This window comes from Palaemon carinicauda, chromosome 4, assembly GCF_036898095.1.
Source record: "Palaemon carinicauda isolate YSFRI2023 chromosome 4, ASM3689809v2, whole genome shotgun sequence".
NCBI lineage: Eukaryota > Metazoa > Arthropoda > Malacostraca > Decapoda > Palaemonidae > Palaemon > Palaemon carinicauda.
Genome location: NC_090728.1, coordinates 92532148 through 92547147, shown reverse-complemented (window position 1 = coordinate 92547147; position 15000 = coordinate 92532148). Strand labels below are relative to the sequence as shown.

The following is a 15000-nucleotide window of genomic DNA, read 5'->3' as shown; positions in this document are numbered from 1 at the left end:
AGTATATACAAAATAATGAGCGCAATTTACGTACTTATAAGTTTATATACATTACTGTATTTAGAGTAAATGATAAAAAACTAATGATCGTCACGTTCAAATATTATCACTACAAAAACAGTTTAAAAGAGCTTTTTATTTAGAATTTCCCTAGCAGGTAAACGACGATTTTGTATATATCATTATTTATTGACAAGTTCACACAGTATATATATCACAGTTTATTGACACAACTGCCATGTGTCTTAATGAGGGAAGACTATTCAATTCTAGAAATTGGAATTCTCTACCTCTTACAGTATGTCCCGGATAACTGTATCGGTCCCTTTTTCTTATGATTTAATACGATGCTACATTAACTGAGTGTGGCACCTTGCCCTTCCCAATCCCAGTTTTATTAACTTCACAATGTAATGTATATGTAACTCCTTCTTTGTTACTCATCTATCAGGAACCACAACAGTACTCTTGTCATTTTTAGTTAGTAGAGTACAGCTGACCTTGGTTCCTTTTCTGTACCTTAAACTGTATCCTATTAACGTTACTCATATCGGAATACTCAGCTTTAACCATTAGCAGGATATTGCTACCTTCAATAACTCCCCACCACCAATCATCCTAAATTTAATGCTTACGCAGTTATGACTGAGTGCTAGAATTCACCTGTCCCTTTTTCAATGGGGTAAACATGGTTGAGAATTCACCATTGACTTCAAATATGAAGATGCCAGTACTCCCATTGCATGGTATAGTTACTAAGGACAAAAGTTATTGCTAGCAATGTCCTGGCCCACTACCACCAACCTTATGCCCCCCCCCCTCCCCCCACCTTACCCAGACCCATAAAAATTATTCCTGGCTATGGGCATCACCTAAGAGAATTAGCAACATACTTTTTTTTTTTTTGGTCTATTGCATGACTTGTTTTGTAGGGGGGCGGGTGGCCTTCTACATTGCATTCGTTCCCGATCTCTTTCTTCCATCTCACTGTTTAAACTCTCGCAACTTTTACTTTAGGTAGTAATTTTGTTTTTTTCCTGAGTTGCTGAATGTCCTTCTCGGTTCCAACGCTGAGCAATATGGCCCAAATTCTTGAATCTAGGGTCCCCCTCCAATTGAAACCGATAAACGCTCTTTAGGAGTTCCAATGAGTTATTTGTTAAATTATGCGCTATTGATATGAAATCATGCAAGAAAGTAATATCAGGAAGCCTCCGTCTTTCTATTAGATAACTAGCGAAATAAAAGTAATAATTTTGATGTTCAATTGACAAAAAATAGCTAGGCTGATGAATTGACATTTTCTGAGATCTATTTTGGAAGAAATGGCGACTTCTGAGACGTCGTCACTTCCAAATGAGAGAATAAATGACCTTGATTGCACATCGTGAAATGATGGTGTGAGTCTGAGTAACTACCAGATAACAAACCAAGAAAACTTGTGTGATTAGGATTTTATGTCATATGATAATAATAGAAAATGATTCCGTCGTAATTTCGATACTTAATGGCAAAGATCTTATGACTGATGCCAAGAAAACATTTTGTCTTTAGTAAGTTACTTTACCATGTTTAATATTCAAGTCCATTTATGACAAATAATATTTTTGTCATATGTGAACTTTAATGTAAAGTAAGGTCTAAAGAGTATCGGCTTTTCCAGCAGTGTTTTGAAACATTTCATTATTTCTATAAATAGAAACATAACTTTTGCTTCGAAAATCGTTTGTTACTGATAACACTTAAACTCTTTTCATTCAGACATTATTTTTGCTTTGATTATCAGTGTCCAAATATTTCTCTTCAAGAGATTAAACTCATACTTTTCAAATATAACAACAGAATAACATATTTCCTCTTTACATAATTTTTCTAGCAATTTGAATTCTTAATATATATCTATAGAAAAAAAACATTACTTCAACTTCCACTGCATCTTGGTAAAAGTGGGAAGGAAACAAAGAACGAATAAAATCTTACGTTAATTAACTCAATAATTAACCTTTTTCGAAGAAAGATTAAGAGCGATTTCCCTAAACAACCACATTGTAGTTTTTCGGATGCAATGATTAAAAGCAACTGTAATTTCCTGGTTAAACAACAGATGAGGCCGATTATCGTAATTACTCCGTCTGTGATTCTTGAAACAAACTTCACGATGGAGGAATTCTCGTTATTTTCCCTTTGCTCTGCTCCTGAGAATTTGAATTTGAATAAGGAAAGAAACCTACATTGGCTCTTATTTCTCCTGTATTGGTTTTTCGTAATGTCTGAGGAATTCCCCTTCTTTCATGACGCTTGCTACTGAGGCTTCTGCTGTGTTGATGTGTGAAGCTATTGATGCAAAGATTTGCTGCACAGAGGTTTCATCCATGGTTCTCTTGTTTGAGGACAAATGTGGCAGTATGTATTCTTTATCTATGGATTATGCAGAGCTCAACCTATGCCATAAGATTTTAATATCGGTATTTTAACTAACAAAATATCTCTCGCACTGGTAGGTAGAATCTGAATGCAACAGTTTTCAGTCCGTCTCAGTTTAAAAGTTGCTCAAGAGTGGCAGAGGCAAGGGGCGGTGGCAATGCCCTAGCAGCATAATGCCCTAGACACTGACCACATATCAATATGATCAGCGCTCAAGACCCCTCTCCACCCAAGCTAGGAACAAGGGGGGCTAGGCAATGGCTATTGATGACTCAGCAGGTAGACCTGTAGGCTCTACCCATACCCCTCTTCCTTAGCTCACATGGATGGTAAGGTTGCAGACACCACAAGAAACTATCGAGTTTTAGCGGGACTCGATTTCCCGTCCAGCAGAACGCAAGGCAGGGACATTTCCAATAGGCCACCACATGTTTCTGTATTAAAACTACCAAATTTCATTTGATTTTAATTCTAGAATGAGGAAAACATGTCGAGGTTTCACAGGAATCCTGACGAGTCACTACGACGTAAAGAAAGCTGCGGTGGGATTCCTGGCGTATCCTAAACTGGCCCTCGGGGCAGTCAGTGTGTGGGTAGGACGCGGGGATTGGATTAGGGAAGTTAGGAGGGACTCTCTTGTCTTTATCGTCACCACCCGAGGTCCTGTGGGAGAAACGGCGAAAACTATGGTTTGTATAAGGAAAATATGGTTCTAATATGAAATTATTGTTCAAATGAAAAACTACAGTTTTATCAGAAAGTGTGGTTTATTTATAAGTACCCTTATTTAGAACGCTGAATCACAAGTAGGAAGGAATGATATTTGGTTGAATATTTCAATACCGATAACGATAACCTCTTTGAAGCACTCGGATATGATAGAGAAATAATATCGCAGCTCTTCACAAAACACAAAGGATTGTTTCCCCGTCAGTAATTTCCTCAGGTTCCACCGATCGCGTGACTTAAAAATGCATCTCAATCTTGATAACATGCAAATGTTATAGATAATAAAGAAGGAGGATTTATTCTTTTTTTCTTTTTTTCTTTTGTTGGTGATGGATTAAACAGTAGTCCGGACATACCTTTTAACTGGCGAGCGTCTGAGGCTGCTTCTTGTAGGATGTTTTCGTCAAACGTGCGAGGGAGGGCTTGGCCCTCTTGATCCTCTCTCAGGACCTGGAGAGAGTCCTGCTGTTTTATTGCCATTGCATGATCTCTGATGCATCTCCGTTTGTCTACTCTGCAGGGAAACACTGGTAAGACATTGCAGGAATTTACACACATTATATATATAGATATATATATATATATATATATATATATATATATATATATACATATATATATGTATATATACATATGAATATGCATATCTATCTATCTATCTATCTATCTATATATATACATATACATATATATATATATATATATATATATATATATATATATATATATATATATATATATATATATATATATTAGATAGGTACCTAGAAATATGACCAGTCATCAATAAAGTACTAATACAATCAGGAAAGTGAGCATTTTATAATAGATTATCTTTGCACAAAGTTTAGAGACAATCCTTCTCATGTAATAAATATATAATCGCATCTAATTTTAACCCAGTCATTACCCTCAAGATAGTAAATGATCTTAAGATGAAGGTTCCATTGCATCGGTGTCTCCTGAATAAACGAGTTTTCTCTATTCAATAGACAACTCTTCATGTCTTCACATTTCCGACCTTCGTTACCTTTTATGTCAAGGAGAAAGTCTTTTTAGATGTTCGGAAATCTAAAGGAATCATTCCTAAAAAAAAGTTATATTGGTCCATACAAGAGATTCTATACTTACTCAAACCTATGTATAGCCTACTGTATCCATGTAAATACACACACACACACACACACATACACACACACACATATATATATATATATATATATATATATATATATATATATATATATATATATATATATATATATATATGTGTGTGTGTGTGTGTGTGTGTGTTCAAAAATAGAGTGTATATATAGCTATACTCAACCACATGTTATCATAATAGTGAAAATACGAAAATGATAAACAGTCTCCTTTTCCTTAAAATTCTGATATATAAAGTTGGTTAATAGACTTTTATAGCTCATTAATCAATGTCTATTTATTTATATGTCCAATCATTAATGTAAAAAAAAAAAAAAAAAAAAAAAAAACAGGACATACTTAAAAACTGTATTGGCAGCGAAATTACTTTCAGTACTAAAATTATATGTCCTGATGTAAACACGTCGATGGGATCCTGAGCAGTTATTCCGTGACACCTAATCCGTATTTTAGGAACACGAGAGTGAGATTGATAAGAACATGCCTCTACGAAAGAGAACTTTCTCACGATATCTAGGAATACAGAGAGAGAGAGAGAGAGAGAGAGAGAGAGAGAGAGAGAGAGAGAGAGAGAGAGAGAGAGAGAGAGAGAGAGAGAGAGAGAGAGAGATAGTCTTTTGAAGAAAATTCCTCAAAAGACAGGCCACAATTTACAATTTTACAGAACCGTGAAACCCAGTAATCTTGATTTATTTTCGGCTGTGTCTGACTGACTTATTGCAGATGAGCTTTTAACGATTAATTTGCACCTTCGTCGGTCCATTATTGTTGAGCCTTTTAATCTCGTCTTTCTTCGTCGGGATTTCAAGGAAACGGACACGAGTAAAGACCTGGAACTACTGCGATAAATGTGGCACCTTAAAAGAGACGATGTAATATGCTATTAGATATGGAAAACTGATTTAGATGGAATTCTAAAAGGTCAGTCTAGTATTTCTTATTAGGACGTTTAAAGGTTTAAAGGCCACTCATGTATGGCAGAGGCACGCAACAGTGACATTGCCCAATCGAGCAGGACAACGCCCTAGAGACTGACCATATATACAAATGATCAGCGTCCAAGACTCTCTCCCTCCAAGCTAGGAGCAAGGAAGGCCAGGCAATGTCTACTGATGACTCAGCAGATGGACATATTGGCTCCCCCAAACCCCCTATCCTTAGTGCACAAGGATGGTGATGTTGCAGTGACCAAAGGAACTAACAAGTTTCAGCGGGATTCGAACCCGGTGTGGCGATCACTAACTAATCAGGGACGTTACCACATCGGGCACCACAACCCTTAATATTGCTTCCCTATGCAATATTCAGGTGTTAGCCAAGATGAAATTTTGGATCCAAAACTGTCTTTAACTCTATCTACTTTTGTAAAAATAAAATTAAGATTATTCTGTGACGATTTAGATGAACGCTTAGTAAACTTTACAAAGACAATTCTATTCAGAAATATGAATTATCACTTGACATGATTAGTGTTGTTAAAAAGTTGTTCCTTAAAGTATATAAAATGGTGTCTTCCTCTGGATTTCTGATTTTTATCATTTCATAATCATATTTAGATTCTCCATTATGAGCAATCTCTCATTACAATCATTTTTTGCTGATTGAAGAGAAAACAAACTTTAAAATGGCTGTTATCTTTCCAACGCACGCCAGAGATGGGGGACGAAATAGTTCTTAATGTCTGTATGATTCCTCCTTTTTATTCTCCAACTAATCAGAATTAAAACCAGACAGCCCCAGACTTCAAGTAGTTTTATTAGGACTGTCGCAACATTGAATCCTTTGATCCTACGATAAAATCAAGCTATTTCGGGGAATGACCTTACCTTCAAAATTACATATTTTATGTATCGGAGGGTTTGATTCAAGGCTCAGAATGACTCTAATATTGTTTTGAGATCAATTTTATAATTCACTTATAGAGATACAGTATCTCCAGTTAGGTTCGAGTCCTCAAATATATTTCATTATTATTATTATTATTATTATTATTATTATTATTATTATTATTATTATTATTATTACTAGTCAAGCTACAACACTAGTTGGAAAAGTAAGATACTATAAGCCCAAGGGATCCAATAGGGAAAAATAGCTCAGTGAAAAGGGAAATAAGGAAATAAATAAATGATGAGAATAAATTAACAATAAATCATTCTAAAAAAAACTAACAACGTCAAAACAGATATGTCATATATAAACTATTAACAACGTCAAAAACAGATATGTCATACTTGCTCCAACTTTGAACTTTTGAAGTTCTACTGATTCAACTACCCGATTAAGAAGATTATTCCACAACTTGGTAACAGCTGGAATAAAACTTCTGCAGTACTGTGTAGTATTGAGCCTCATGATAGAAAAGGCCTGGATATTAGAATTAACTGCCTGCCTAGTATTACGAACAGGATAGAATTGTCCAGGGAGATCTGAATGTAAAGGATGGTCAGAGCTATGAAAAATCTCATGCAACATGCATAATGAACTAATTGAACGACGGTGCCAAAGATTAATATCTAGATCAGGAATAAGAAATTTAATAGACCATACGTTTCTGTCCAGCAAATTAAGATGAGAATCAACAGCTGACGACCAGACAGGAGAACAATACTCAAAACAAAGTAGAATGAAAAAATCAAAACACTTCTTCAGAATAGATTGATCACCAAAAATCTTGTAAGACTTTCTCAATAAGTCAATTTTTTGTGCAATTGAAGAAGACACAGACCTAATGTGTTTCTCAAAAGTAAATTTTCTGTCGAGAATCACACCTAGAATTTTAAAAAAAGAATTTAAAGAAACATTATCAATACTGAGATCCGGGTGTTGAGGAGCCACCGTCCTTGACCTACTTACAATCATACTTTGAGTTTTATTAGGATTCAACTTCATACCCCATAATTTGCACCATGCATTGATTTCAGCTAAATCTCTATTAAGGGATTCACCAACCCCAGATCTACATTCAGGGGATGGAATTGATGCAAAGAGAGTAGCATCATCTGCATATGTAACAAGCATGTTTTCTACTCCAAACCACATGTCATGTGTATATAGTATGAAATGTAATGGGCCAAGAACACTGCTCTGTGGAACACCGGATACCACATTCTTATACTCACTATGGTGCCCATCAACAACAACTCTTTGAGATCTATTACTTAAAAAATCAATTATAATGCTAAGAAACGACCCACCCACTCCCAACTGTTTCAGTTTGAAAACAAGGGCCTCATGATTAACACGGTCAACGGCAGCACTAAAATCAAGGCCAATCATACGAACTTCCTGACCACAATCAAGGGATTTCTGTACAGCATTGGAGATTGTAAGAAGGGCATCACATGCTCCAAGGCCTTTACGAAAACCAAATTGCAAACTAGGGAATAGATGATTACCTTCACCAAACCTATTAAGACGTTTTGCCAGAAGACGTTCAAAAATTTTAGATAATATGGGAGTTATGGAAAGTGGGCGGTAATCAGTGGGCTTTGAGCTACCACAAACATATTTACATAGAGGAGTAACATTATCAATTCTCCAAGTGCTAAAAGCTCCTCTTCTTGCTAACTTGAGCAAAATAACAGATAATTTTGGAGTCAAGAAATCTGCTGTCTTTATAAAAAACAAAGGAAAAATATCATTTGGGTCTACACCTCCATAAGCATCAAGGTCCATCAACAGAGCTTTAATCTCACGAGATCGAAAAGCTAAACTAATTAGTTTAGCCTCAGGAAAACAGGAATGAGGAAGTTCAAGTTTTTCATTAGTCTGTTTACTGTCAAAAACATCAACCAAAAGGGTTGCCTTTTCCTTTGGACAATGAGTGACTGAGCCATTTGGTTTAAGTAAAGGAGAAGCTGTTGCATCTACACCAAAGAGCGCAGATTTAAGGGTAGACTACCATTTATGTTCCTTAGTTGTACCAGAAAGGGTTTCTTTTATGGTTAAATTGTACTCCTTTTCAGATGAGGCATAAACTCTATGAGTAAAAGCTCGAAGCTGAGTATAGTGTCAAATCTGATCTGTTACCCTTCCAAAGATAATAGGCCTCCTGCTTCTCCAAATAAGCACGTCTAAAATCATCATTGAACCACGGTTTGTCCTTCACTCGGTACCTTAGCACAGGAGAAGGGATACGCCTATCAATTATGTTGACTATATTCTCATTCAAAGGGACAACAGGATCTACACTACTATATAATTGTGACCAATTCAAGCACAAAAGATCATGCAAAATCCCATTCCAATCTGCTTGGGATTTCATATAAATTTTACAAGAGCATGATATATCAGGGACAGGCTGCTCAGTCTTCTCTACTAATGAAATCAAGGCATGATCAGATGTCCCGACTGGAGAACCAACCTTACTAGTTATAACGCCAGGGGAGTCAGTGTATACGAGGTCCAAGCAATTACCAGACCTATGAGTAGCTTCATTTACGATTTGCTCACTGAGAGATAGAACTTAACCACTCCCTATGGTGAGCATTAAAATCACCAACAAAGACAAAAGAAGCCTTTCTATTATCTTCTTGTATCTTAGCCATAATGGTAAGAACACAATCGAAGATAGAATCATCCATGTCTGGATTCCGGTAGATCGAATACAAATAAAAGTTGTTATGCCTGCCACAAACTTTTATTACTTGAATCTCATGACATCCACATTGATAGCAGGACTTATGAGAAGCAGGGTACTCGGTCCTAATATACACAGCCATTCCCCTGGCCCTAGGGATGGCATCACGTTTCAACATTATTGGCTTCTTAAAACCAGTTATAAGGAGCTCAGATGAGTGCCTCATATTAGAAACCAAAGTTTCTGAGCACAAAAGAATATCATAGTGTCTGGACGCAACTGTAAGGTCTTGGATATTTGCATGAAGACCACGAATATTGCAATACAGAAGACGACAATGACGAAATCGAGGACGTACTGGTCTCGGATTTCGCTCAAAGTCTCCAGACAGCATAAGAATTAATAGAAATAAAAAAGAGACATCATACTTAAAAACTAGATTAACAAGAATTATAAAAAAACAATATGTACAGAATCGTAAATAAAGTGATTGATGAAACCCATAGACTATAGTAAAAAGTCGGTAAAACTGGTTAACACGGAGGAGGCGATAGACCATGCAAGGCTAAAAATCCTCCAGGATAGCCACTTCAACTGAAGGGAGGACAGTAAGGATGGTTTTGAGAAGAAAAAGTCAGAAAAAGATAAAAGACAACCTCTTGATAAACCACTAGGCATCCATGGCCCTTCTATTAAGCCTGCCCAACACACCATTTCAAAAAAACAAGAGGAAGAAAAAAAAAATAAGACAGAGTAGTGTGCCCGAGTGTACCCTCAAGCAAGAGAACTCTAACCCAAGACAGTGGAACACCATGGTACAGAGGCTATGGCACTACCCAAGACTAGAGAACAATGGTTTAATTTTGGAGTGTTCTTCTCCTAGAAGAGCTGCTTACCATAGCTAAAGAGTCTCTTTTACCCTTACCAAGAGTAAAGTACACTGAAAAAATTGCAGTACAGTAATTAACCCCTTCGGTGGAGAAGTGTTTAGTATCTCATTGTTGTCAGGTGTATCAGGAACGACGAGAATATGGAAAGAATAGGCCAGACTATTCAGTGTAAGCGTAGGCAAAGAAAAAATAAGCCGTAACCAGAGAGAGGGATCCAATGCATTACTGTCTGGCCAGTCAAAGGATCCAATACCTCTCTAGTGGTAGTATCTCAACGGGTGGCTGGTGCCCTGGCCAACCTACTACCCGGAAACATCAGGTCCCTCTTCGGGTGCGCATCTCCAACCAATTCCAATATTATTTCTGTGCAAAAACCACTTGAAGAAGTACACCAATGTCCTTACCGAACCGTTAGTTACAAATAAGAAAAATTGGGTTCAAAACCTTATTGAAGTGATGGACTAGTCTCTTTAAAAATGGGAGATCCCTGAATAGTTTGAGAAAAAGGCAGCCTTGTTATTATTACATGGTGGCATAAGAGGAGTTAGGCCTACCTCTCACCTCAAAAGGATAGTGTTTTAAACAGGACTTCATTGTAAGGAGAGATTGTTGAAACTTTTTGATGCAAAATTATGGGTCAAAAGTCATTGAAAGAGTAAAATACCTTTGACTAAAATGAAACAAGAACGGAGAGAAAGAACGAAAAAATCTTCAATAAAAGAGGGCACTATTGGTTATAGGAATACAGCAACGATTTTATAAGATTTTTGTTAATTAATAAGTTGGATCAGTTTTTGAACTGTGATAACTTTATAACAAAATCGAAATAACCTGAACGGCCATATTGTATCCTCTTCCAGTTGGCGGAATAGTCATACAAAAAATACAGCTGATATATCAAGAAATACCAATTCAAGATTGCATTCAAATGGTAGATGGGAGGTGGAGAAAACAGTTAGATATAGATTGAGTTATAAGAAATTTTGTGAATCGGACTGTTGACAAGATATAATTTTTTATTAAAAAAAGGGAAAATTTAGTTAAGAGCAAATGATCTTCTATCCGTATCTAGATTTTCCCATAAGACTAATTTGTAGATTCTTTTTATGAAGATTAGATAAGGAAGAGAATGATTCAAAGAAAGAGCTTACTGATAGCCTAACAAATACTCAGAACAAATTTCTGATATTTGCCAGTAGTTGCTGAAGTATTATTCAAATTTCCACATCAATTCAACACAGGCCATATCAGAAACCAGACTAAGTATAGTACTTCTTTCTTACCCATCATTACTAACCCTGGTCTTCTCATTGCCTCCGATTTGTTGACAAACAAGTCTTTTTGGTGGTCATAGCCAGACCTCAGAGTCCACTGCAGGCGGTCGAGCGCTTTCCTCTCTCCTGAAGGGGAAGTCGTGTAGGTGCTGGGTACAGCCTGAGCTCTGGCTGCCGAGGAGCGAGTTGGTGAAGTGTACAGCCGATCCCAGGGTTGCATCTTAACAGACATCACTACGATTGGAATCTGTGGAATAGTTCAAATGTTCGGTTATTGGACAGGTCAAATGACAAACAAAGACTTGGTAAAGTACCACGTTGCTCCAAAACACAGTACATGCAAATTGTTGAATATAACAAAACTGATGAGGACTGATGCATTTAAAAGCATCAATATTTAATAAAAGTAAGCACACAGGCTTGACGGTCATTAACTTCCTCAGCAAGCATTTTCAGAACAAGAATCTCAAATATGAAACTAAAATACGAATAAATAAAATAACTTAATCAAAAGACGACATATGTACACTGAAACAATATGTCTGAAAAACAAAAGAGAATCTGCTAAAATCTTTAGAAATAGTTTTTCATCTAAAATTGAGTATCAATGGTACTGGCAAGAAGACCGTTTCAGAGGGAAAGGAATGAAAGCCTTTTGGTTGGTACTGGGCAATGCAACGATGGGGTACTTTGCATAAGAGTACTGAAGTTCTAGAAAAGGAGTAGCGCTTATTAGTTCTTGAGGCGCAAGTATGAAAGGCACTAGTAACTATATAATTGATGTCTCATATTCGAACAGTTTAAGAGCTATAGCTAAACATATCTTCTGAAGATAGTTTAAACTTTAATTATTGAAAGTTGTTGGAAGATCAAATTTTGCATTAATGCGATCATATCTTGGATCTCATTGGTTGACAGTCCTGTCGAGTATTTCATAATAATTCCTTTTGATTTCCAATACAAAACGTATCTAATTTTGTAGATATTTAGAAAATATTCTAAACATTCACACCCTCTACAGATTAGTTGTGACACAAGTTACGATGTTTTTCTAAGGTACTTTAAATGCTGTAAGTCTTTATGATAGTTATAAATAACAACGACTTATCAGTCCTTTGCAACAGAAATCAGCATTTTTAACACTGTAAGATAAATGGTTATAGTCGAGTATTGACGTACAGTCAATCATTGCTATGTTGCTCAAATATTTGATAGACACACAACACGCTTACAGGATATTAAATTTTTCCGTCAATTTCTTTATTTTATTTCTGGCATCTCAAGGATATCTGAGCAACAATGAAAGTCCTTAGTGAAAATAAGGAGCAAAATCAATAGTGATTATTAAGGTCATTGAGTTACTGTATATTGTTATCAAGTATAAGTTTTCACAACAGATTTTGTTTGAGATGTCTGTATCTTTATATTTTGAAATCATTCACCTCTTGGAAGATACAAAAAAAAAAAAAAAAAAATATGGAAATTTCTCACCTCGTAAGATGCTGGTTCCATGATATGAATTTCTTCTCTATGAAATAGTGCTCATGGCACTAAAGTAGCTTTGGCCAAAAAGACGATTTTTGCGAAGCCAACCTGCAAACAAATAAGTCTCTTTATTGTGTGAATTTGTATTCGTATAATGGCCACATGGAATAAGTTAAACAAGATGAAATATTGTTAATGTTACTTACTGCATTTCCTATACTGAGAGAAAACAATTAATTTCAACAAATCAGTTAATTAAATATAACCAAACTACATCATTCTTATCACTACCATTTTCAAACATATCTACTGTTTCTATTTTGGTTCCTATCTTTCTACAACAGGAAATATCACAGAAAAACTACGTCTAAAATCTTTATTGTTGATACCTTATCAGACGAAGGCAAATTAATCTTTGAGAAGAATGTGGATTCACTTCTTCTCTTTCTTATCATATGATTCCTAACTCGACATTCACCTTTCATCCAAATCTATTGATTTTCACTCGAGCAGTAGAAATCTGGTCATGATGTCAAAGGTAATGGGGTGAAAATAGGTTCCAATTTGGAATAGTGAAATAATAGAACTTTATCATGTCATTAAAATGAAATGAATATAGAGAGATATAGGATTCAAAAATTTATTTTACGAGACTTAGAAAGGTTGTAATGTGTCATAACAGAATGGCTAGTAACACTAAAAGTGAACAGCCGATCCCAGAAGGAAAATCCAAAATAAAAGTGATATTATCAGCAGAAAAAATATAGTTCTGTACAAATCTGTTTTAGCATAATGTTACGAAACAGTAATTCTAAATCAAAGATGAAGTTATCTCCTCTATATAATAAAGAGTAACTTTCTGGTTTATATATGAATACACACACTTAGGCTATATACTATATATATATATATATATATATATATATATATATATATATATATATATATATATATGTGTGTGTGTGTGTGTGTGCGTGTGTGTGTGTGTGTGTGTGTGTGTGTATAAATTTATATATATTCGGTCACGCTCAGTTCTCGCCACCCCTGGCGTGGGGGGGGGGGGGGGGGTTGAGAGAGAGAGATTGTAGTCATAACTTGGTGTAGTGGAATGAGCGCACGTGTATGTGCATATCTATGCAAATATTCAGTTATCAAATTTGACGGGTTGCGTACACTAGCCATATTAATTTGAGAGTAAATTCATCTTACCTTTCATAGCTTCTCTCTCTCTCTCTCTCTCTCTCTCTCTCTCTCTCTCTCTCTCTCTCTCTCTCTCTCTCTCTCTCTCTCTCTCACACACGCACACAAAATAAAAAAATTAAAAGAGCAATATGAAACAAAAATGTTATTCCTTGACGTGAAGCAATGCGTCTCTTTAGTTCCATTGCCTCGCCATCCTTGGTCATTTAAATCAATTTCACAGGATATTCCTTTTATTCGTAACAAACGCACACAGTAGATACTCCAAATAGCCAATTAATTTTCTTGGTCATTGCGGTTTTAGACAGTAGGCAATATTGTAAACAAAAAATGCAAGTTGTATCTAATACGAAGTGAGGATAATTTTACGCAGTGTTCCAATATATTCATCACAATACAAAATTCTTTAGATGTAGGCAATTGGTCTTTTCTAAAATACTTTATGTAAGTAAATCTCGTACATGCCTTGTCTCTTCTTCAAAGTACAGCAAGTTCAGCTTCCTAAAAATTATCCTTCATAATTCTCCAGGATTACTTGACAAAAAGAGGAAAAAAAAGTACAGTGCATTAACATACCTTCTAATTGACGCATTTGCACGCACATTGTTTTAATCCTCTTTTAGAGATAAGAAAGGAAGTTTGTAAACTCGACAAATCGAGACTGCAGTAAATTAATTGCATCGCCAGGAAGTTCAAGTGGCCATGGCGTGCCAACATTGACACCGAATCCATAATTGTTGGAAATCTCTCTTTCTGCTTTTCCCAGTTCCCTAAAAGCGCTCTTATTCTGACGTTTCCTCCTTTACTTTTTTCTTTTTTAAAATAAGCACAAATATACGTGAATTGATATATGAATATTGTTTCTGTTTCAGGATTTTATAAAAGCAAAACGGAAGAGACTAATGTTAAACTCTCTATTGTTTGACGAGTTGTGAAATTGAGATGGTTTACTGAAAGTTCCCTCTATCTCGAGAATTTTGACTCCTGCCTTTACCCAAGTTTCAAGTTTTAGTCATTGATATAAATGCTGTATTTGCATAGGTAATATTAATGAAATTAATTATGAATATAGTAAATTGAGTAATAAACATTTGACTTAAATGACTGAAAAAAACAAGTATTCATGAACAAATTACCAGACAAATAATCAAGAAAAAACAAATGAATGAATAAGCGAATAGATGAATAAATACGAACTTTAAATGTTCCATCACTGGAAAAGGGCAGCAGAGTTCCGTAGAATTGACGAGAT

General features: G+C 35.6%; 1 protein-coding gene across 1 annotated transcript; it reads right to left on the bottom strand.

Moving 5' to 3' along the window:
* Nucleotides 1–2944: 2944 nt before the first annotated feature.
* LOC137639133 (uncharacterized) lies at nt 2945–12657 on the bottom strand. Its single transcript, XM_068371443.1, has 4 exons — nt 12555–12657; nt 11087–11310; nt 3510–3667; nt 2945–3087 (listed from the first exon to the last, which is right to left on the bottom strand). Exons 1-4 carry the CDS (start codon nt 12573–12575, stop codon nt 2945–2947), a joined length of 546 nt encoding a protein of 181 aa, XP_068227544.1. The 5' UTR covers nt 12576–12657.
* Between the last annotated feature and the right edge of the window lie 2343 nt (nt 12658–15000).